A 25110-nucleotide genomic window follows, 5' to 3' on the forward strand; every position below is an offset into this window, starting at 1 on the left:
GATCTAAAAATCATACAAAGCTCATGGTTTTTTAAGGAAAAATTGACCAAAAACCCTAACAACAAAAGAAAACGGTTGTGACAACCAACTATGGCGACTCAACACTATACACTCACAACCCACAAATGGTGAAGCCCGATAGGAGTTATAGTTGCCAGGCTTGTCACAAAAGTGACAAAGCAGTTCCGACTTCCTACGACGGAGATCGGCCTCAAAAACCATGAGAACGCTCCTAGACACATAACAAACACCAAGACACTCGCGAGAAAGAGCCTGCTGCATGATATCGTTGCCATGCTTTGCCGCCCCCACGACGAAGTAGCTCTAAAATCGCACAACAAACACCTCCCACCTGTGTCAGACGTCCATTGCAAAGCAAGATGCGGCTCTAAGGGAGCAGAGTCCTTGTCAGACAACCCAGCCCTGCAACAGCCCAGCTACCAGAAGCAAAGCGAATCTCAAGGCGATGCCTTCAAGAAGGAAGCGACATCGACGACGCCGCCATCGCCCATCCAAAAAATGGACTGGATTTTCATCTGGAGAGAAACAGTAAGAAGAGAGCAGCGCCCGAAAGTGTTGCCACTGCCGCTGCCGACACCAGCAAAAAATTGGGCTAGGCTCTCGCCCGTATCCTTCCCATCCCCCTATAGCATCTCGACGGCTACGAGCACCCCACGTAGCTGCACAGCCACGACAATGACGCCAGAGAGAGAGACACAAAGGCCTACGACACCTCTCCACGCCTCGCATTGTCGCGCAAAACCCACTACACAGGACCCTACCCGAAGAAGCTCAGGGAGCCAACCGCATACTCTATCACCACCGTTGCAACCTTACTGACCGCTCGACATCGTCTCACCACATAGAGAGCACTCCGCAGCAAGTGCCATCACCACTGCACCCCCTACGAGGCCATCGCGGCATAGATCCACGCACCTCCACCACAGCAGCTGTCACGCCGTGCCTCCACGACTTCCGTGCTGTCGTGCCGCGCCATCTCGCAGCCGCTCCTTCGCTGCCTCCATGCCTCATGTCCGTGCTTCCGCCCTCAAACATGTCACTCCTCCACAGCCGTCGCTCTAGCATGGAACTCGCCAATGGAACATGCGGATCTGGTCGCCTCGGGGCAGGCCCGGTCCAACCATAACTGGATCTCGCTGACTTGCGTGTGGGGCATCTTGATCCGGAGAGGCCAGCCGCAGGAGAGAAGAAGAAGCCTCGCTGCCACCGTCCTTGCGGCCGTTCGAGCTTCCGGTGGCGTGCTAGGGTGGTGGCGAGGCGGAAGGAGAGGTTGGAGGGGAGACAACAGCTAGGGTTTGGGTTCTGCCTGAACCGCCCTACAGGATACATGAGAGATTTCTACTATTTACTACATTGTTGTTAGCTCCAGCTTCAAAAATCGCGTAGGCTATAACTCTATAAGCTTAACCTTAATCTACTAAACAAGCTATAAATATTACACTGCCCGATAAGTACACATTGGAAGTTTTCGCTCGAAGAATAAAGATGAGTGTATTGTACAGTATGTACCGCAAAGTCAAAAGGTTTGTTTACAAGGAGATTGCAGGAAGACAAAAATCCCAGGCCAACTTACTACAGTACACAGAACATGTATCCAGAAACATATCAGTAAAACTTTGAACCAGATACCACGTACAAAAGGTTATGCTCCACGAAGTGTAAACTGCTGCTATTTGTGCTTCTTGAAGAGATCAATCGAAGTTTTCAATCTTGATTGGAGTTATATCGTCAGCCACCTCAAATTTCCCAACTAATTGGGCAAAGAACACCATCTGCTGCTCCAAGGTGAACTTTATGTTCTTAGCCTGTTCAAAAACGTGAAAGAAGTTGCAAGCTATGTTAACCGTGAAAAATTAACAGGATTCAAGATGTAGAACAATAACTAGTGGTAATACAGCTAGCTCCCAACCTTACAGAATCCGTGTTGACCCCCTTCGTATTCCACCAAAGTAACAGGCAAACCTTTCTCTTTTAAGGCCTTCTATATTTTGCGTGCTTGATCTGGTGGCACAACTTGCAAAACATTAAAGTGGATGAGAAATTTTTCTATAGTACCTCTTCAACTAAATGTGTCATGTTATAGAAACATCGATATACCACCAAGTAATGCAGTCATGGTATGATATCTATGACAGTTGATTGTCAGCACATACCTTATCCTCCAACCCTTGAAACAAAATCACCGGACACGTAAAGTGATCAACAAAGTTGATTGGTGATCTCTCATAGTAAGCTCTTTCATTTCCTGAAGGAACAGGGCCACAAAAGTAATTATAAATCATACCAAATTAAGCATGTTCTTCCAAAAGAAATGATAATACCCTTTCTTACCTAAAAGATTGTCGATATAATGGGACTCAAATTTGTGTGTCTCCGCTCTCATCAAAGTCAAGTCACCAATTTAATCATTAATTTGGTAACACGGTGACACAGTTAATTCTTTTGATTATGTCTATGCAGAAAGAGACAAAAAAATTCTCGAACCGATAGGAGAGCTACCCGTCAATATATTAAGAAGAAGAAAAGATTATATACAAAACTAACCCAACAGGGCCAAACACACAGAGCCCACACACCATAGAAGAAAAAGAAGCAAAAAGAAAAAGGAAAAGAACACTGAAGAGTAATTACAGACACCACAGAAGAGGGAAGATGCCCCTAGTGTCTATGGCTCAGGAAACCGACCTAAAAACCAGACCATACTCAAGACCAGATGGATTCCAAATCAATGGCTCCTGCTGAGCACCAAAGAGCAGATTCATCTCTAATTCCATGAACTAGATGAGATACACTAGGGCTTCTTCCCTCAAAGACACATTCATTGCAATGTTTCTAGATGAACCATGCTACTAACATGACCAAAGAATGGAATCCATTTCTCCGTCTTGAGTCAACCAAAAGCGTTGCTTCGAACCACCAATTTTGGAAAGACATGGTTTTGCCTCACGGTTATAGACTGCACTAGGCCAACCAATTATAGGAACTGCATCCAAACTTTCTTAGAGGAAACACAGTCGACCAACAAATGTGTGATGGTTTCATCCATCTGATCACAGAGGAGGTATCTTGTAGGATGAGGTAGACTTCATCGTGCAAGATAGTCAGCAGTCCAACAACGGTTGTCACAAGCCAACAAAATGAAATATTTTACTCTAGGAGGTGCCCATGATTTCCAACGCCTCTGCCAAGGTTCAAACTTGGTGCTACCCTCAAAGAATGCCTTATAAGTCGATCTGGAGGAAAAGATGCCGGATGCAGTAGCAATCCATATGTGCATATCCTCCACATCATCATGTAATTCCACATCAGCTAGGAGTTCTAAAATCTGAAAAAACTCTTCCAAGATCTGAACAGTAAAAGTCCCTATAATATCCTTCACCCAATTGTTGCTAGACAAGGCTTCTCTGACAATCGTCTTCTTAGAGATGCACTTAGAGACCAAAGCAAATGTGTGAGGTGCTAAATTCTACTAAGATTGGCCCAACAACCATTTGCCAGTCCAAAATTTAGTGTTTTTTTCCATTACTGACCTGCGTTGTGACCATGATGGAGAAAAGTTCTACTGCATTACTTGGAATTGATGTGCCAAACATACACCAAGATCGGTCAAGATCAGTCCTCTGTATCCAAAGGCATTTCATGCGCAAAGCCCAACTAAGGACCTCTAAATTATGAATTCTGAGCCCTCCTAACTCCTTAGGTCTGCTCACCTTAGTCCAAGCAAGGAGGCAATGTCCGCCATGAACTTCCTTGCGCCCTTTCCATAGAAATGCTCGTCTTCGCTTGTCTATGGCCTTGACAAACCAACATGGCACATCCATTGCAAATAATGAGTATATGGGAATGGCTGTGAACACGGCCTTAACAAGCACAACTCTACCAGCTGGGTGAATGAGGGTCGCTTTCCAACCGGGGAGCCGATCTGCCACTTTATCAATCCAAGGAAGCAAGACTGCTTTGGTCAACTTCTTGATTGATAGAGGGAGACCAAGATATGTGCAGGGGAAGTCACAACAAGCACATGTCATAGATTCCTGAACAATATCAATGTTTGTTGAAGCACATTGAATAGGAGTGATTGAGCACTTAATGAATGTTAGTCTAGCCCTGAAATTCCACCAAATCGAGATAGAATCTGCTTTACCATATCAAGATCCTCACTGATAGGCTTTAAAAATAAGGCCACATCATCAGCATACATAGAGACTCAGTGGCTAACTCGTCTAGTGGACATCGGTTGAAGTAAACCCTCCTCCGCTACCTTAGCAAACAAATAATTCAGCACATCCATAACCAAAATGAAAAGCATAGGAGAGAGAGAATTTCCTTGCCGCAACCCTCTATGATGAATGATATTTTCTCCCGGCACACCATTAAGGAGGGTACGAGTGGACGATGTGGAAAGCAGATTGCAAATCATAGCATGCCAACAAGCCCCAAAACCAAGATGACTGAGAATTTCCAAAAGAAAACTCCAAGATACCGAATCAAAAGCTTTCAATATATCCAATTTTAGAAGCAACCAGGGCTCTTTTTGTTGATGAAGAAACCAAGCTGTATGGCTGTATCTTGCACCAAAAGAAAATTGTCCTGTATTTATCGACCTTGGAATGAATACACTTTGGTTGGGTGCAACCATCAAGGACAGTTTTGGGGCGAGCCTATTAGCCATAATTTTCATCACAAGTTTAGCAAAACTATAAACGAGGCTTATAGGCCGATAGTCCTTGACCTCCAAAGCATCTTTTTTCTTTGGTAGTAAAGTTAAATATGCTGAATTCAGCAGCCCCAATTTTCTAGAATCACCCTGCTGAAGAGCAACCACTGCTTCAATAATATCATCTTTGATAATCCGCCAACAAGACAAATAGAACTGTCATGTGAAACCATCAGGTCCAGGGGCTTTGTCCCTCGGTAGGGACTTGATAGTACTCCAAATTTCTTCTCCAGTGATAGGCTCCTCAAGAGATGAAAGATCTTGAGCCAGCTGGTAAAAGGAGGCAAGATTAAAAGTTTCTGCATGTTCCTTAACTATTCCAAGCAATGTGTTGTAAAATTCCAACACAGCTTGTTGCTTTTTATCCTAACCTGTGACCACCTGATCACCAACCTGTAGCTTTGCTACAAAATTTTTCCTCTTCCGATGGCTAGCTTGAGAGTGAAAGAAAGAAGTATCATCATCTCCCTCTTTGAGCCATGTAATCCGAGAGCGAAGACAAGCAATATTCTGCTCAAAAGAGGCAAGACCCAAGCTGTGTTTCTTCAATTCCCGTCGTAACCAAGCCTCCTCAGAAGTTAATTACCGACAATCCTATGCGATTTCCAGTTTATGTAGTATCTCTCTTGTCCAGAAGAGTCGTGACTTGATACGACACATAGAACATTGCCCCTAAGATTGAAGAGCTCTATTTACCCTCTTGTATTTCACTGATAAATGTTCAAATGGGCAAGTTGCAACAACCCGGGCAGACCAAGCTGCCTATATAGCATGCAGAAAACTATATAGCTTTGGCCAAAAGCTTTCAAAATGGAACCTTCGCTTGCCCCTTGCATTGTCTCGTAAGCCCAAAATAAGAGGGCAGTGATCTGAAATCATTTTCACTGCACTTTAAAGGAGACAGTCCGAGAAGATGTTATCCCATTCAGCCATGCAAAACACACAATCAAGCCTCATAAGAGTAGGGGCTTCCCTTTCATTTGACCAAGTATACTTGCGACCAAGCATCGGGATTTCTTGAAGCTCAACAACATCGATGAACCGTCTAAAATGCCCATCATCACTTGATTGATATTTGTGTTATTTTTATCCTCTACAATATAAATCAAATTAAAGTCTCCGGTGACCATCTAAGGTACATTGCAAAGAGCATGAACATTTCGCAATTCTTGCAAGAATTGAATATTTTCCCCCATCAAGTTGTGGCCCGTATACACCGGTTAGCCACCAATCGGGTCCGTCTGCCAATGTAAATTGCATAGAAACAGAAAAGGTATCCACCCTGGAGGAAATGCACTGACACCATGAGCTTTTCCATGCAATCAAAACACCTCCGCAAGTTCCATTAGCAAGAAGGGCAACAAATTGATCAAAATCAGGCTCAATAGCCAAAAGAGTATGACGAAGAGTAATTTGTACTACTTTAGTCTCTTGGAGACAGATAATATTAGCGCGAGAAGATTGCACAATATTGTGGACTGAATCTCTTCTACCCCTTGATTAAGGCACGCACATTCCATATCAATATATGTGAGATATCCATTAAGAATGGGATCAAGACGACCAATAAAAACCAACTACACTAATGGGGAAGATATCCATTAAGAATGGGATCAAGACGACCAATAAAAACCAACTACACTAATGGGGAAAATAATTCCTCCAACGTGCTCTCCATCTCATGGACAGACCACCCAAAAAGTGTCCCAAGAGCCTAAACATGATCATGAGAGAGTGGCTGCTCAAGAAACTTGGCGTATCACTCCAGAGCTTGATCATTCACTCATGCCTTGTTTGCTAATAGACTGAGCTTGCGAAGGATTTGAGCCAGCTTGTGTCTCCAATAGGAACAGGAGCGCCTTGGCCTGCCTGAGCCAGACGCGCTCTGCACCAATACTTAAGCTTGGGCGGGGGGTTCTTCTCGCGTTTAGATTGGACAACTGGCCTGCTGATAAATCGATCAACTGGACGGGTGAGACAGTCCATAAACTTCACTGGCCCAGAAGACTTTGAGTTGCATGAGGAGCGACGAGCCAAATCAGATGAGTGGCAAGACAGTTTAGTTACTCGTCCAGGGCCCTTGGGTCGTCTTGAGTAGAAAATGGAGCACTCCTTGGGCTTGTAAATTGCGGTCGTGCGTGGCCCAGGAGTGGACTACACCGGACTTGAGGGCCTAACACATACAGAGGGCCCGGCTCCGACGTGCTCATGGGAACCAACATGCGATCACCCAAAGGCTGACGTCGAAACCTCCTCGCATCCAGTGTCGTCCGCCTCACGTGTGGCCCGAAGACCGTGGCTAGGGATTGGGCGGGGGGAGGGGGCCGAGAGCTCCAATGAAACCAAATGATGACGATCTTCATTCGAGGAGTCTGGGCCATTAAAACCATCCACTACTAAGGATCCATCAAATGCTTTAGGAATCAATGTCTGTCATGCATGTGCATCGACCAGAGCTGAAACAATCGATAGCCCGGCATTAGCCGCCAAGGCGGGTGAGGCCAACATTAAAGAGCATGTCGGGGCATCGTGGGGATCCTTCTCGACACCCTGGACACCGGCGGACTCAACACCGCCAGAGGTGGATCAACACCAACATGCAGATTTTACAGCCAGGATGCCAGCAGACTCAACACCGCTAGGGGTGGAGTCGACACCATCATGTAGAAACATCGCGTCGTCCGCCATACACCTGTCTTAAGTGCCAACACTAAAGGTCACCCCAACGCCACTCTCACACACCATACGAGGATGATGAAGAACCGCGATTGAAGTACCAAAAAATGAGGAGTCCAACACAGTACGCTCCTCATGATCCGAAATCAAAGAGGTGGGACCATCAAATCCTCTGGCTGGAGCAACATCAAAGATTGCCTCGGGACTAGCCGAATGCGGAACAACCGTTGTAGCCTCAGGAGAATGGTCCCAGTCCAACCCAGCCATGTAGGTGGGGACCAGCGTCCCCGAGGCCGCTGGAGTGCAGAATTAGATGCCAGTGATGTCATGGTGAACGGGCACCATGTCCACCAACTGGTGAGGAGCCGGGGTAGAAGGAGCGCCACCACCATCTTGGGTATCAGCACCATCGACACCAGTAGGGTTAGGAGCCTTACTGGTGACCAATTCACGATCCAAAGTTGTACGTCTTCTGGAACGTCGGCCATCTTCGTCAGCTTCTGAAGGCGAAGTTGAATCAGGCCATAGAGAGAAATCCATGATGACTGTTTTAATAATTTCCATCGGATATGACAAGACCCTTTTGCCTCTCGACGCCACGACCTCGTCAACCATCCCCGACTCAGAGATCAAAAGATCCAAGTGGGGAGGGATCAATGTGGGATCAACTACCCATGCCGTTAAGCGAAAAACAGAGAGGTCCGAACAATCCACCATTGCCTAATGTAGACCCTGGACCCAACCATAGGGATAGATGAGTTGCTCCGTTGTAGTGATGTCCCAAGCATGCATGAGGAGGGCTCAACTCTGAAGGGAAAAGAGCGCCCTTGTGCATGAGCAAGACTTGTTCAGGGATTGGTAGTAAAACTAAACTGAGGAGTATGCACAAGCCTCCCATGTTTGACAACCAGCTCAATCGTCTATTAGTCAGGTAGCACAAGAAAAATTTCTTCTGGAGATGAACGATGAATGGTGAGCTGGTCCACATCTAGGTTAAACCTAGCAGCAATTGCAGCAACAACAACTTGAGATGAGACCTGAGGATGATTTCTAGTCACAATCACAAGGACAACCCGCCTTAGATCAACCTCTGTGTCATCGATGGAGCTTGTACGACCGATCACGCAAAGTGGCATTCAAGGTTGCTGCTCCATGGAGACCACACCACTAGCGACCGTCGGAGGACGGTTTGAGGAGGCCAAGTCCAGGCCATCACCCGAGCCAGAGGGCAACGCTGACATATAGGAGGTCGAAGAAGGCCAACAACGACATTTGCGCACGATGTGCTTGCCCTGGGCCATCAACTGCACAGAGCGTCGCAATGATTTCTCACCTCCGCTCAAGGAAAAAGACCTAGCCGGTAATGGCGCAAAAGAGACCCGCTGCCAAATCGATCGATGAGCACTAGTGACCTGAGACCATGGCGGATGACGGAGCATGTGAACGAGGACATGCCACCAACCGATGGCCCAGAGAGCGACAGTGGAAACATCGAGCAGGCAAACGACATGAGGCGGCCTTGTGATCTGGAGCAAAACAATTAAAGCATTTGCCCCTTAGGTCAACAGACATAGGCCGCCGCAGTCGTCAGGGGATGAGACGTCGATTCCTTGACCTTCTGCTGATCACCCTCCGCCAACCTTTCGCGTCTAGACCGTTGTCCATGATGGGAGCCCGAAAAACCACAGAGCCTATGATCTAGCTAGCCGGAGGGGGCCTTGGAGGTGAATGACCCAGGGTCACAGTGGCAGCAGGGGGCTCCTGTTGGACGACCAAAGAGTGCACAGCCGCACACCCTCGGATGACGATGTCCTAGAAGGAAACTTGATAAGAAACATCGAAGCGCTCCACGGATGGCGGCGGGCTATTTTCCCGCCAACGGAGCTCCTTGGGACGCCCCGCAGGTGTGAATGGCGGAGCGGAAGGAGAAAGCTAAGAGTCCGATGCTCGACAGGAGGGAGGAGAGGCTGACTCGCAGGGAGAGGAGACGGCTTTGGAGGTGACCGCCGGGTCTGGAGTAGATCCCTACGTGAGGCTGGTGGAGGGATGGGAAGCGTCAGGAGGGAGGGGAGACGAAACGGGAGCCACGCTATGCTACTCTTTCATTGATGCTGCTCTCAACACGCTACAACTACCTGAAAAGAGACAAAATGGCATAACTATAGCAAACAAACAAATTCAATTTCACCAAGACAAATGTATATTTTTATCATTCTTCTAATGCAAATTACCAAGCATAAACATGCATTAGTGCTTTAGCACCTTCAGAAAATATGTCAAGTTTGTTATATTCTTTGTTCCATATACCAAGAAGTATAACTGTATATTTTGATCATTCTACTAATGCAAATTACCAAGCATAAACATGCATTATTGCTTTAGCACCTTCAGAAAATATGTCAAGTTTATTATATTCTTAGTTCCATCTACCATGCAGTATCGCTCAAATGGTGCATATAAGACCAAAAATATGTTATAAAAAATTCTCATCCTAAAACAGGCACAAAAATGCAGAAAACCAGGTAATTGACACTTACAGAAGGATTAAGGGGGTGGATGGTATGTTGCCTAGCAAGAATAGAAGAAAGATAAACTTAGGGTATATATTTGTGACAATCCAAAAATAGTATAATTCTAGTAAGCTAAAACTTACACCATACAAAGAAGCTCCAGCCTTGAATGTGTCTCTGAATGCAAGTGAAGCTAAAGTAGTGTATCCACCCGCTGATCCACCAGTAATACAAAGTCATTCTCCATCTACTTTGCCACTCTCCACCTTAATAATAAGAACACTCAATGCATTAAGGTGCATTGTTATCATGGTTCAAAATACCAATTTAATATTACAATAATTGCTTAAAGGATGTACCAGGAATCTTGCACAGCTACAACAATCATCAACATCGACAACACCCATTTTTTCCAATAGTCTCTCCCGAGACTCTCTTCCATAACCTTAAGTTTAATATTTGGTAAGGATATGATTACTAAAATGACATGGAGCCTTAAGTACAATCAGATACAACCCCATAACAAACAAACAAAGCTAACACATCATCTTATAAAATGATATGGAGCCTTAAGTACAATCAGATACAGCCCCATAACAAACAAACAAAGCTAACACATCATCTTACATAAAGGGTGTAACCTAAGCAGTGGAAGTTAAGGACAAACCGGTGCTTCCTCCATAGTTAACATCAACATATGCCCACCCTCTACTTGTCCAATACTGGACACTGAGGTTCAGAATTGCACGTGTTTTAGCTGTAGGTCCTCTGAAAATTGTTAGAGAGTATCAAAGCATTATGTGGTTTTCGTCTAAAAAGAAAGAATCCAGTAACCTAGTTAACAAAACCATATCAAAGCATTATGTGGTTTTCATCTAAAATGAAAGTATCCAATAACCTACTTAAAAAACCAGTTCTTTTAGTTAAGTAACCATAGAAAAAACTTAAGCTGAAAGACCTGCATAAATCTTTTTAGGGGTCAAAGTGCATAATTATTTCAAGACATCAAAAGGTTCCAATAAGTCACTCACCATGTGTTTTGATAAGCAATGGAGGTTTTTCATCTAGCAAACCTTGAAAATTGGGATTTGAAGGTGGGTAGAAATAGGCATAAGCTTTCTGGCTAGGTTTGGATGTAGGGAACTCAACAAATTCGGTGTACCGAAGAAATGTTTATATTGAACAAGCTTTCTGGCGAGGAGGACCAAACTATTGAGAAATTAAATACTTTTGTTTTGCTCTCATTTAGTGTCACTTGGAAGAAGCAACACTTCATCAATTGATAGTCTTTAGATTATGACACGATGAACGGTTAGTACCAAGTGCCCAGGAATCTGATCCGCTTATCCATGGCTTAAAGTCACGGTGCTAGATTATGCCAGGGATCCGCTTATTTAATGTTGTACACACTGATTTTTTTTTAAAAAAAATAAGAATTTCTACATGTCTATTACTAACTATCATTATAGTATAATATATCACTAGATCACATATAACATATTCATGCGTCCATACTTTTACTGATTATCTAATTTTTTCTATTTTTTATTTTTTTAAAAAATCTTATTATTCCTACTTTCTGATTTTCCCCTATTATTTCTGATTTAAAAACAGTTTTTTATATTTTTCCTGATTTTTTTCTTAATTTTCCTATTTTTTCTATTTTACTAATTTTATAATTTTTAGTACATCGCAGGTGCTCAGTGGCACTCTACATCTGTTCCAGAGAGGGCGTGAATGGTTATAAACCTAGGATACACAACTTAACAATATTAATGATCTAAAACTATAATTTGAGAGTCCATAAACATAAATAACATAACTTGATAAGTTTAAAGACATCCGATACATTTTACTTTTCTACCAGTTCAACTGAGATCTAACTTCTCAAGGTGGAATAAAATCAGTGAAACAGATGATCCCGTTCCGTAGATAGGGATCGAGCCATTGATTCGGTTGGCCCACCGATCACAGGCACACGCTAACTCCTAACCTCACGGGAATAAGTTAGCCGAGAGCATTTAGGGCCTGTTTGTTTCAGTTAGAGATTCTGAAAAGCAGTTTATAAAAGTTAGATTGTGAAAAGCTTTTAGACTATAGATTCTAAAAAAATTTAATGGACAGTTTAGTAAAATGGACTTTCACAATCTATCAAAAACTGAGAAAAACCCGCTTATCAGATTCTCACAATCCAACCAGCAAATTTTAAAAAGCTATATCCAAAAGCTGTCTGTTTAATTCAGCTTCGGATTGTAAAAGCTAAAAGCCAGAATCCGAAGCTGAAACAAACAGTACCTTAATCAACGAGTGCGAGTCTACTGTTCCTGCTGCCTGCCATTGAAACGAAAAATACAAATTTACAAGAGTTTCAATAATTTTCATATGAATTTCTGACTTGCCTACTTTTCCCACCACCACTAACCACCTATTTAGTTCGTGTCACTATATATCATAATTTTTATTATACTTATTTAAAGTTAATCGATTAAAAATTCTGTTACACTTTAACAAAACTAAGAGAACCTTACCTAATTTTGATAAGTCGCCTATGCATGGAACCATAACAGCAAAATCTTATTATAATTATAGCTACTAATCAAATAGATATCTAAACCGACTAAACGTGACAAAAAGCGGCAAGTTCAAGCTATGAACCAAACAGGCCAAAAAAATCGCAGCTCGCCCGCCGGCAATATCGGTGCGGGCTCTCGCTCGGTTCACCGCGGCGTCACCGACACGGAGAACTCGGTCGGCACGCGGAGCTTCTGCTCCCACGCCCTGGACTCCAGGTACACCTTGGACGCCTTCCCCGCGACCCACGTCATCGGCCCTCCGCCGCCACGCACCGGAGCCCCACCTCCACCAGCCTCGCCGCGGCTGCCACGGGGAACGAGTCCCCCAGCCTCCTGTCGACCCAGTTCCTCACCGCGCCTCCTGCCACCGCCGCCGCCGCCGTCTCGACGACCGACACCCGCAGGAACTCCTTGGTGCCCCTGTCGAAGCGGTACCTCGCCGGCTCCTCCCCGGAGAGCAGCTCCAGCAGGAGCACTCCGAAGGCGTACACGTCCGCCTCCCACGACGGCTCGCTCGATTCGGGGGCCGCGTAAGGGGAGTCGGCGGCCTCTCGGGCGTCGGCGGCGGCCGCGAATTCGGCCGCGCCGAAGTGGGTGAGCCGCGCGCGGAGGCCCGGCTCGGACACGAGGACCGCGGAGGGCGAGACACGGCCATGGACAGCGTCCGCGTGGTGGTGGATGTACTCGAGGCCCTGGGCGACGTCGGCGGCGACCTGGACGCGGGAGGCCCATGTGCGGAGGGCCGTGAAGCTGGGGTTCCGCGGGCTACGCAGGCAGGCCGCGAGCGTGGCGGCGCCCGGCGGGAGTGTCAGATCCCATTCGAGCTCGCATGAAATCAGACAGGATCAATCGAGGAAAAATGGAAGGAGAATGGAATTTGGGGAAATCGCCAGAGCAGGATTTCTACGTTAGTTTGTTCTAGGAGGTTCTTGTACAGAATATTCTCATGGCATAAGCCTGACCCCTCTCAGCTGGGTACTTATCCAGCGATTACAATTTATCAGGTTTAAAAGTAAAACTAGCTTAACAGTTTAACCAAAGTTGAAAAAGGAAAGACAACTGTAGTTATCCGGCAAACAGCAAAACGAACTCGGCAGAGTCTGCAGAGTGTCCTCCGCCGTCCGATGCGCCGAAAGGGTGATCTGGAGCTCAGGACCGTAGGATGTAGAGTCTGGTTATGACAATACCCCCTCCTTAAGCAGACACTTGTCCTCAAGTGTCATGGATTGGAATGTTCCCAGCTTTAGGTTGTTGGTTTGAAGATTCCTGCGGCCACCATGTCTTGATGATCTGCCAATAGAATGAGGGAAATGTTGCCTTGATGAATGATTTATCTTCCCAAGATGCTTCAGCTGGAGAGGAAGGATCCCACTGAATCAGCCATTGAGTAATCAGATTGTCTCCCCTGGGTAGTGCGCGGGTATCCAGGACGGCTGTAGGGGCCAATTTGATTCTTCCTTGGGAGTCCACCAGAGGCAAATTTGGACAGGGAACAGCATTGGGACCAATATGCTTTTTCAATTGACTGACATGGAACACTGGATGGATTTGAGCATCAGAAGGTAATTGAAGTTTATATGCCACATTGCCGATCTTTTGCAATATTAGAAATGGGCCATAGAATTTGGTATCCAGTTTAAGGGAATTTCTGAGTCCAAAGGCGACTTGCCTATAAGGTTGCATCTTAAGGTAGACAAATTCACCTTCTTGGAAAGATCTCTCAGTCCTCTTCAAATCTGCATATTTTTTTTATGCGAGCTTGTGCCTGAGCCAAATTTTCTTTAAGCTTAGCAGTCATGGAGCTTTTTGCAGAGAGGTAGTCACTTGCAGAGGTAGCTGGACCAGGAATCATTACTTCACTAATGAGAGGAGGTGGGTAGCCATAAAGTGCTTGAAATGGGGTGCATTTGAGGGATGTATGGTAGTTTGTATTGTACCACCATTCGGCTAAAGGTAACCAGGCAGACCAGCGTTTGGGCTCTGAAAATGCCATGCATCTCAAGTAATTTTCGAGGCATTGGTTCACTCGCTCAGTTTGGCCGTCACTTTGGGGATGGTAAGCTGAGCTAAACCGAAGTGAAACCTTGAGGCTTTTGAACAAGGTTTGCCAGAGGTCACTGGTGAAGATTCGGTCTCGATCTGATACAATAGCAGTTGGCAGCCCGTGTAGTTTATAAATTTGATCCATAAAGACTTGTGCTACCTCTTTGGCAGTAATGGGGTGAGACAATGGAATGAAGTGGGAGTACTTTGTAAGTCTGTCAACAACTACTAAGATGATGTCCTTCCCATTAGATTTAGGCAAACCCTCAATAAAATCTAGGGAAATATTGGACCATGCCATATCAGGGATGGGAAGAGGATCCAGCATACCCGGGTAATGACAGGTTTCACCTTTGGCTCGCTGGCAGGTAGGACAGGAGGTGACAAAGGCTTCAATTGATTTCTTCATGCCAACCCAATGAAATAATCGTTTAACCCTGTGATATGTAGCTGAAATTCCTGAATGTCCCCCAATTGTGGAAGAATGAAGAGCTGAAATGATGATGTTCTGAACCTCCCTATCTTGCCCCAAATGAATTCGTCCTTTATACCGTAGTATGTCCGAGTGCAGGGCAAATGGTGATGAAGGGTCTGGGGATACCGCCAGTTGGGCTATAAGCTGTTTACAAGAGTCATCATTTTCATAGCTTTTGAGAATCTCAGCAACCCATATAGGTTGAGCAATGGAAATAGCATGACAATCCACATCTCTTCTGGACAGAGCATCTGCTGCGGTGTTGTCCTTTCCCTTTTTGTATTCAATGGTATAATCAAGATGTAGCAATCTTAAAAGCAATTTGTGCTGTATACCCTCAGTCAGCCTCTGATTAGATAGGTGTTTGAGGCTTTGTTGATCAGTCCGAATGACCAATTTGGAGCCCAATAGATAATGTTTCCATTTTTTTATGGCCTCTAAAATAGCCAAGGCCTCTTTTTCATAAATAGACTGAGATTGAGCTTTTCTATTTAAGGCTTTGCTAAAATAGGCAATAGGTTGTCCTTGCTGCATGAGAACCGCACCAATGCCACTACCACAAGCGTCAGTTTCTAAGATGAATGGCAATTTGAAATTTGGAAGAGTAAGGACTGGTGCTGATATCAATCGGGATTTCAACTCTGTGAAGGCTTGAGTTTGCTCATGTCCCCAGGAAAAGGCATTCTTTTTTAGCAGATCATGAAGTGGCCTTGAGATAATGCCAAAATTTCGGACAAAACGCCTGTAATAGCCAGCTAGCCCCAAGAATCCCCTCAGCTGTGTAACAGATTTTGGTTGTGGCCAGTTTTTGACAGCTTCAATTTTAGTTGGGTCTGTTGAAAGACCATTGGCACTGATTAGGTGTCCCAAATAGTCAATCTGGTGTACAGCAAAAACACATTTACTTCTTTTAGCTTTCAGCTTATGATCCAACAGCACTTGTAACACCGTAGTGAGGTGAGTTTTGTGGTCCTCAAGACTGCTGCTGTATACTAAAATGTCATCAAAAAAGATCAGCACAAACTTTCTCAAGTAAGGAGCAAAGACGGTGTTCATCATGGCTTGGAAAGAAGCAGGAGCGTTAGTAAGGCCGAAAGGCATGACAAGGAACTCAAAATGGCCGAAATGAGTTCTGAATGCAGTTTTGTGGATGTCATTCTCGTTCATAAGAATCTGGTGGAAACCAGATCTTAAATCCAATTTAGAGAAGAAAGAGGATCCATGTAGTTCATCAAATAAATCATCCACTATTGGTATTGGGAATTTGTTTTTGATGGTCATGTTGTTCAACTCCCTATAGTCGACACAGAAACGCCAACTACCATCTTTTTTTCGGGCCAAGATGGAGGGAGAAGCAAATGGACTTTCACTATGCTGTATAATGCCTTGTGCTAGCATTTCTTTAACAAGTTTTTCCACTTCATCCTTTTGATGGTGAGGGATTCTGTAAGGACGTAAGTTAGGAGGTGTGCTACCAGGTTTAAGGGGAATAGAATGAGTATTCTGCCTTTGTGGAGGAAGACCATGTGGTTCAGAGAAGACCTCAGCAAACCTTTCCAGAATGTGAGCTATCTCCTCAGGAACATGGGTACTGGGAGCTGCCATTGTTGTATGTGCTTTGAGGTGAATGAGGTACCCCATGGCACCTTTTGAGGGTAACTTTTCAAGCTTTGGAGCATCAATAGCTGTACAAAGGTGAGTGGAAGTGCAATCAAAAAATGTCATTGATTTGATTCCATCCTTGCAAATAGTCAGGAGCCTTTGTTTCAGATCAATGGCAATGGGGCTGTGTAGGAAAATCCAGTCACATCCTAATATCAAGTCATAATTCTTGAGGTCCAACAAGAGGAAGGGGTTGCAAAACTTTTCGTGATCAATATGATAAGAACATTGGTGAACAAAGCCTCTAGTGTGTAATTCACCCCCACCAGCCACTTTGACAGAATGTAAGGTAGTAGATTCAATGTCACAAGCAGCCTTGTTAGCAAAAGAGACATCGAGAAAACTGTGTGTACTGCCACTATCTACAAGTGCTATGCCCCTTTTACCTCGAAGAATAACTGGAACACAGAATGTTGCAGAGGTTGGAGATCCAGTCATGGCTTGTTTAGATATTTCCATCAAGATGGGTGTTGACTCTGGATCATCTTGAGCTTGGTGATGTTCTTCTTGGTCTCCATCCGAGTGCTGTAATTCCTCTGGTTCTAAGGTAATAGCATGTGCGGAATTCTGGTAGAACTTGCATTTTAACTTGTGTTTTGGAGTCCAGCGAGCAGCACACTTCCAACAAGAACCTGGTTCTTTGGGTTTAACTGCGATTTTTGCCAAGGTATCAGGTTTGTAAGCTGTCTCAAGCTTACTTGGTGCATGGATACTAGGCAGCTGTTTGTGAAGAGGAGGGACAGTATTGAAGGAAGGTTTGTTGGAGGGCTGGTAATGCTGGTGCTTTCTAGTCCAAGCAGCTTTTTCCAAGTCCTTGGCAATCCAATATGCATCATCCAGATTGATAGGTTTATGAGGTTTCAAGTAGTGCTTAATTTGATCTTTAATACCTCGAACGAAACACCGGACATAATAGTCCTCTTGCAATCCAGGATGTTGCCTCTGCATATGAGCCATTAATTCCTCAAATTTGTCAATATAGGCACTAACAGAAGAGTCTTGGGTAAGTGCATGAAACAGCTCAACCACATCATACATACTGTGTTCTGCGAATCTATTACAGACCATTGTGCAAAATGAAAGCCATCTGACTTGCTTAGGAGCAATCCTCAAACTAGTCCACCATGTTTCTGCACGACCAGAACAATGTAGAGTAGCCATTGAAACGCACATTTCCTGAGGAACTGAAGCAAGATCGAAATATTTTTCACACTATCGTGTCCATCCAATTGGGTTGTCACCAGAGAAGGTTGGAAAATCCAATTTAGGCCGAGAGATTGAGAGACTGAATGAGTGGTCAGGTTGGCGGTGAGGCAATGGATCATGGCTAACAACCGGAGGATGTCTAATGGATTCAGCACGTCTTGCATGAGGTGGAACGTAAGTAGTTGGAACAGGAAATCGAGAAGAAGGGTGGGTAAAAGTGAGGGTGGGTATGTTGCCAAAATGTTCCTCATCATGGGAAAAAACATTTGACTTAGGTGGTAATTCAGTGTAAACAAGCCCATAAGAGGGTGAGTGCCTCAGATTACCCTGATTAGCCTCCTCCAACACTTTACTCTGCCTTTCGTCCTTGAATTCCTTGCCAGCTTGCTTAGTAGCTTCTACCATAGTGCAGTTGTCCAACTCCAAATCCTCTGGTTTGTTGTGCTGAAGATCAGCCAGAGGTCTGGGATTGTTGGCCAATTTTGCCAACGACGATTGGATCGAGCTGAGCTGGTCTTCCATGTGCGCCAGACGTATCTCCACGCTGCCCACTCGGGTCTTCAACTCCAACACATCGTCCTGGACAGTCTCCATGAATCCCATGCTAGATCCGTCAGCATCTTCAGGACCCAAAACACCAGAATGGGTGGTAGCTCCAGCCGCAGTGGTTGCAGCAGAGTTCGCCGCCGCCATCGCCACCTTCGTCGAGCGTGTCATCAGGTCCAGATCGGAACAGAACAGTTCGGAATCACTTCCTCACCACTAGTCTGTCCCGCAAGGTCTACCGCCGCCGCAACTGGAGATCGACTCTGGAATTTTACGCTCGGACCTGCCGAGCAACCCTTGTCTGAATCCAGTTGCCCGCCATCGCCGCCGTGGGGATTTTAGACGCAAACAAGTTGCGCAACCCACCGCCAAGAATGGATTCGTCAGCAATAATCCGAGGACTGGAAGGCTCTGATTACCAGTTGTCAGATCCCATTCGAGCTCGCATGAAATCAGACAGGATCAATCGAGGAAAAATGGAAGGAGAATGGAATTTGGGGAAATCGCCAGAGCAGGATTTCTACGTTAGTTTGTTCTAGGAGGTTCTTGTACAGAATATTCTCATGGCATAAGCCTGACCCCTCTCAGCTGGGTACTTATCCAGCGATTACAATTTACCAGGTTTAAAAGTAAAACTAGCTTAACAGTTTAACCAAAGCTGAAAAAGGAAAGACAACTGTAGTTATCCGGCAAACAGCAAAACGAACTCGGCAGAGTCTGCAGAGTGTCCTCCGCCGTCCGATGCGCCGAAAGGGTGATCTGGAGCTCAGGACCATAGGATGTAGAGTCTGGTTATGACAGGGAGCTCGTAGGCGAGGTAGACGTGGGCGCCCGCGGGGCACGCGCCGAGCAGCCGCGCGAGGCTGGTGTGGTGGTACCTGCCGATCCTGGCGAGCGCGGCGGCGTCCAGGGCAGCGGCGGCGTCGGGGCGGAGCGGGAGCTGGAACAGGGCCGCGTCGCAGCCGCGGAGGGAGCAGCGCCAGTAGGCGGAGGCGGAGCCCCCGACGCGCTTGGCGAGGAAGCTGTTGGTGGCGGCGGCGAGCTCCTGGAACGGGTAGAGGACGGGCCGGTCCAGGAGTGAGGCGCGCGCTGCGGCGAGGGAGGCGCGGCTAGAGGATGCGGAGGAGGTCGAGGACGACGAGGTGGCGCGGCGCTGGGCGCTAGCTGTGGCTGTCCCGGCCCCGGAGGTTCCCCCCGAGTAGGACGTGGAGGGAGAAGAGGAGGAGACCCCGGCCGTGGCGAGGCGGCGCTTGGTGGAGGACGAGGAGGCGGGCTGCGAGGGCAACACGTCGGAGCTGGGCCTGGGCTTGCACATCGCTCGTGGCGACGGTGGCCAGCTGCGGCTGCGAGAGCAGAGCATATACTGCGAAATTGAGCAACTCCATCACATGCCCTATCTGATACCTCCAGGCGCATCCGCTTATTTGCCACCAAGGATCCTCGGCTGACATCTCATTTCCCATCTTACTCAACGTGCATAAATTTAGGGTCCCGCATATCAATTTTAACAGTAATTATGACTTTTTAAGTGGTAAATAAGCAAATATCCTGATATCTTCAGCTTAAATATAAAGAATTTGGTAAAAAAAAAATTCTTCAACACATACCTTATATGATTCCTTATTTTCCCTCTTTCCTCTAATCAGCCTCCTCATCCTCCAAATATAAGGGTGGTCCTTGGTCCCCTCTCTACTCGTGCTCTCACTCTCACACTGTCGGAGGATGAACTCCTCAAGCGGGGATCCTGAGATTCAGTCGGGGGATGATTCTGAATCTACCTCGTACGTGAATTAAATGAGAGTATGTGGGATGCAGGCGGGACGGATGATTGGATGCTAGAGGAAATAAATGCTCAAAGGATTTTAGACAGGTTCGGGCGGCACGAAGCGTAACACCCTACTCCTGTGTGTATGCTATTAATTCTCTGGGAATGCCTCTCTATGGATTTCTTGTGTTACAATATTTTCTGTCTAAGTCTAGAGCTTCGGTCTTGGAGTGCCGATCTCTCTGAGCTTGTTCCTGGCTTCGTACTTCGTGACTTGTTAATTGTCAAACTTCTCTGAGTCCGTCTCGGTCTGGTTTTTTCTCCGGGGTGTGCTCCCCCTTTTATATCCCGTCGGGGAGGCTTGGCGTGCCTAGAAAGGAGGACACGAATCCCCATGAGCCATAAATGAAAAACAACCATCATGCGGCTGCAGTTTGATGTTACGGGGAGTTGAAAATACGTCCCCGACCGGTCCCATCGTCATCATGCCACCTTTTAGCGGGTGCAGCAGGGGAGGCCCACCGGGCAGCCACCGAGCAACCCCTCATGCCCGCCCGGTCAGAGCAGGCCTGACACAGTAGGGTGGTAGGCGATATGCCTCGAGCCCAGCGACGATATCTCCAAGCTACGCAGGATGACGTGCGATGGGACCCGTCGCATTAAATGCCCCACGCCTTCCTGCCAAGCGGTGGCAGGGCCTGACAGCAGGTGTGGGGGAGTGGTTGGAAGTGACAGTCCACGCTCCCTCTTGAATACAGCATCGTGCCTCTCACCAGTTGACACCTCACCGCTGAGCCCTTATGGGGTCCACCGGCAAGGGGCTTATCAGGTCCTCGGGGAACTCGGGTACTCGAAAACCACTGTTCATGGCCCCGAGCCCCCTCTCCCGGAACTGTGTCTTCTCAGATCCTCGGGGAACTTGGGTACTCAGAAACCACTGTTCGTGGCCCCAGGCGCCCTCTCTCGGAACTACCTTCTCGGGTCCTCGGGGAACTCAGGTACTCGGGGACCACTGTTCATGGCCTCGAGCACCCCTCCCAGAACTGGGTCTTCTCGGATCTCGAGGAGATAGTCCCCGAGGGAAAGTGCCACGGGACATTCTGCTGTCCTGGCCTCAGGACTCGGGGACTCTTGGTTCCCATGTCACCGACAGCAGCCCCAGGGCCCATCGGCAGGCGATGGCCCAGAGACTGCGGATGGGGCCCTACTTCTTCGAGGCCGATCACAGCATCGGTGCCACGTGGCTTGTCGTCAGGCGCCAAAATCTTGTGGTCTTTTCGGCCCAGGCTTTTGGTACGGCCCAGGGGGGAAACCGAAAGGACGTGCGTCCTTCCGACTTCCGAGGGGAGTGATAACGAGGCGAGAGGTGCGCGTGGCAACCGCGCGGATCGAGGGTAGTGCGCCTGGCAACCGCGCGGATCAAGGGAGATGCGCCTGGCAACCGCGCCGATCAAGGAGAATGCGCCTCGCAGATTGCGTCGACGAATGTGCTGTTTGAAATCCTCACGATATAAAAAGGGGAGGGGGAACGAACCGTTGCCTCCCACACCACTCTTGCAATCGCCATCTTCTATCTTTCTCTTGCTTGCATACCAGGAGTTCTGTCTTCAGCCCGCAGCGCACCTTTCTTCTCATCTCCTCCAGCACACTCCCCACCCCCAAAGAATGCCGAGGGCAGGAAGCGGTCGCCGGGACGCGTCGAGCTCCAACAACGTCCTGCCGAAGTCCCGCCTCATGAACGAGGAGGGGGCAGAGAAGGTCCGCAAGTTGATTGTGCCTGCCGGCCAACGGGAGGCGTCGGTGGTGACATCGACGAACTTTTCGCCCTCCACGCGCAGGACAGAGCGGATCATGATCTTCATGTCCTTCGTCGCCGTCGGACTGGTGCCGCCATTCTCGATGTTCTTCCTGCAAGTGCTGGACACGTTCGGCATCTAGCTGGCCCACCTGAGTCCGAACTCGGTGGTGATCCTGGCGATCTTCGCCCACTTCCGCGAGATGTTCGCGGGAGTGTCGTTGTCGATCGTGTTGTTCCGGCACTTCTTCATCCTACGAGTGACCGGGAAGAGGAAGGGATCCGACGAGGTGGAGGTGGTCGGCTGCTGCAATTTCCGCCCGCGGGAGGGGCTCGACGACGTCTACATCTCGCAGGTGCTGCACGGCAAATGGGAGGACTGACGTCGGGACTGGGTCTACATCGACGTCAGTCCTCATGACCGCCTCACGCTGCCCCAAACGCCGGCGGAGCCCCACAGGCCGATCTGGGAGGCGGCCCCTGCGGAGGATGAGCGGATGCACTCTGTGCTGAACCGCATCGATGACCTGCGCCGGGCGGGGCTGACTTCGCTGATGGTGGTCGCCGATTACCTGCGCCGTCGTCTGGCCCCTCTGCGGGAGCGTGCCCGCTTCGCCTGGATGTACACCGGCTCGGGCAACCTAACGAGGACCTACATCAGCCCGAACGTGGACCTCGATGAGGGGGCCCTGGCGGCCCTGCTGAATGTGGTGACCGGCGTCGACGATCTTGCCCTGGCGGTCCTGCCCCGAGAGGAGCTGGCGCTTTACGCCGACCCTGGCCGGGCGGCACTACAGGCGTCCTTGATGGAATTCGACGCCCAAGGGATGGTGGACCATCCGGGGCGCCGGAACCCCGGGACCATACACATCCATGGGGTGGATGACAACAGAGGGCGGAGCGCCGCCGCCAAAGGCAGCAGGCCAACGGCCCGAGGAGACAAGGGGAAGCGTCACCTGGCATACGTCCCCCAGCTGTCTTCATCTTTGTCGCCGTCACCTCCGCGACAACGGCCGACGGCAGGCAATGCGACGGAGGGCGGCCGAGGCGGCCAATCTTCGGGAGAGGACTCCGGGACAGAGGCTGGATATAGGGCGCGGCAACCTGAGGGCCAGAGCCTGGCTGGCGGCACAACGGCTGGCGGCCGGACCGACCAGCCTTCGGAGGCAGGCTCCGGGGCAGGCCCTGGGGCGGCCGCTAGGGCCGAACCACAACGGCCCGAGGGCCAGAGCCCTCCCCCAAAAAGGAGGAAGGCAGAGCCCGGGCCGAAGCCACAGAGCCCCGATTTCTGGATCCCGGAGTCTCGGTGGCGGTACCACAGGCCCAAAACCACGTAAGCTCCCTTTCTGTCTCGAGCACATCTGCCCAGATTTTGGCTTGTCACTAACCTGTTTTCTTTTTAGGCCACCCAAGGACTCCGCAGGAGGCCAGAACCAGCCGGAGCAGCCGAGGCCAGCCCCTGTCCCTGGGCCGAGCGCACCGGCGGACCCCGAGCCGAGGGCTCCGGCCAGCTCTGAGCCGAGGGCCCTGGCCGGTCCCGAGCAGCGAGCGCCGACCGCACCTGCCCCGAGCCCTCCGAGGAAGGAGCAAACAGCTGCCGGGGAGGTGGTCGCGACAAGGGCGGTGTCGACACGGTCGCTGTCAGGGTCCCCGAGCGCCTTTGCAGAGAGGGCTCGCAGGGGACCCATCCCCCAGCCGCCTTCTGGCCAGGCCCCAGAACCCCTCCCCGAGGTGTTGGGAAGCGCACGGGAGGTCATCGGGCGGCTTGAAGTGGTCGTGGTGGTAGAGCGGTTCGAGCTTGACAAAGAGCGCGCCACCCTAGTCGATGAGAGGGGCCGGCTAGAGGAGGCCCGGAAGTTGCTGGAGACCCGCATCGTCTCGGCCCGCGTGACCCACAAGAAATCCATGCTCGAGGTGGCCAAGGAGCGGGAGGCGCTGGAGGAGACCCGCAACGAGGTCGTCGCCGCGCAGGAGAAGGCCAGCAGAGCTGCTTGCTCGCGAGCGGCAGGTGGTCTCTCGGGAGGAGGCGGCCAGCAGAAGGGAGGAAGCCGTGCGGTCTGCCCAGGCGGACTTGGCCCGCCAGAACGACGAGCTCGAGCACGGCCACGCCGACGTCTTCCGCCGGGAGGAGCAGGTCGCGCTGCACGAGACCAACGTCGAAATAACGGCGCTGGCACTTGACGCCCGGGAGGAGCAGATCGTGCGGCGCGAGGCGGATGCCGCCTCGGCATCGTCAACACTCACCGCCCGGGAGGAGCTGGTCGCCAAGTGGGAGGCCGACTTGGCTGCCCGAGAGCAGGCCGTCAAGACCCGGGCCGAGCAGCTGGAGCGAGCTCAGACCGAGGCGGCTGCCCAACGCCGGGAGATCCCGACCGCGAGGGGCGTCCCTACCAGCGCCGCCGATGGCGCCAGCCTCGAGGACCGGCTGAAGAACGCAGAGGGCGAGCTCGAGACCGTCCTCGCCGAGCGGACTAACGTGAAGCTGATGATGCAGGACATCCTTCAACAGGCATGAGACTCTGTGGAGGCGGCCGGGCTCGGGCGCGTGTTCATGGGCGAACAGTCGCTGGACAAGGAGACGACATGCCACATCGCCCTTGGGTTCGCGGAGATCTCCCGGCGCCTCGAGGCCCTTCCTGACGCCGTGCAGGAGCTGGCGACCCGGGAGGGGCGTGCTCTGGCCCAAGGAATCACTGAGCAACCCCTCGTGCCCGCCCGATCAGAGCAGGCCTGACACAGCAGGATGGCAGACAATATGCCTTGAGCCCAGCGACGATATCTCCAAACCGCACAGGATGACGTGCGATGGGACCCGTCGCATTAAATGCCCCCACGCCTCCCTGCCAGGTAGTGGCAGGGCCTGACAGCAGGTGTGGGGGGAGTGGTTGGAAGTGACAGGCCACGCTCCCTCTTAAATGCAGCATCGGGCCTCTCACCAGCTGACACCTCACCGTTGAGCCCTTGTGGGGTCCACCGGCAAGGGGATTCTCAAGTCCTCGAGGACCACTGTTTATAGCCCCGAGCGTCCTCCCCTGGAACTGTGTCTTCTCGGGTCCTCGGGGAACTCGGGTACTCAGGGACCACTGTTCGTGGCCCCGGACGCCCTCTCCCGGAACTGCCT

The 25110-nt window shown here is 49.3% G+C and overlaps 1 protein-coding gene and 2 pseudogenes across 1 annotated transcript; 1 reads left to right on the forward strand and 2 right to left on the reverse strand.

Moving 5' to 3' along the window:
- Positions 1–1712: 1712 nt before the first annotated feature.
- Positions 1713–11314, reverse strand: LOC133930327 (acylamino-acid-releasing enzyme-like; annotated as a pseudogene).
- A 1165-nt stretch (positions 11315–12479) lies between these two features.
- Positions 12480–19848, reverse strand: LOC133930625 (chitin elicitor receptor kinase 1-like; annotated as a pseudogene).
- A 2638-nt stretch (positions 19849–22486) lies between these two features.
- LOC133930219 (uncharacterized) lies at positions 22487–24504 on the forward strand. Its single transcript, XM_062376883.1, has 3 exons — positions 22487–23322; positions 23393–23945; positions 23998–24504. Exons 1-3 carry the CDS (start codon positions 22487–22489, stop codon positions 24502–24504), a joined length of 1896 nt encoding a protein of 631 aa, XP_062232867.1.
- Positions 24505–25110: the final 606 nt, after the last annotated feature.

The sequence above is a fragment of the Phragmites australis genome, chromosome 10 (genome assembly GCF_958298935.1).
Source record: "Phragmites australis chromosome 10, lpPhrAust1.1, whole genome shotgun sequence".
NCBI classification, from domain to species: Eukaryota; Viridiplantae; Streptophyta; class Magnoliopsida; order Poales; family Poaceae; genus Phragmites; species Phragmites australis.

Bases quoted from the DNA above. Each gene is read 5' to 3' on its own strand.
- LOC133930219 (XM_062376883.1), top strand. From the start codon at position 22,487: ATGCACTCTGTGCTGAACCGCATCGATGACCTGCGCCGGGCGGGGCTG. The intron at 23,323-23,392 runs GTAAGCTCCCTT...TTTTCTTTTTAG, and splicing joins TACCACAGGCCCAAAACCAC to GCCACCCAAGGACTCCGCAG. The intron at 23,946-23,997 runs GTCGTCGCCGCG...CGCGAGCGGCAG, and splicing joins TGGAGGAGACCCGCAACGAG to GTGGTCTCTCGGGAGGAGGC.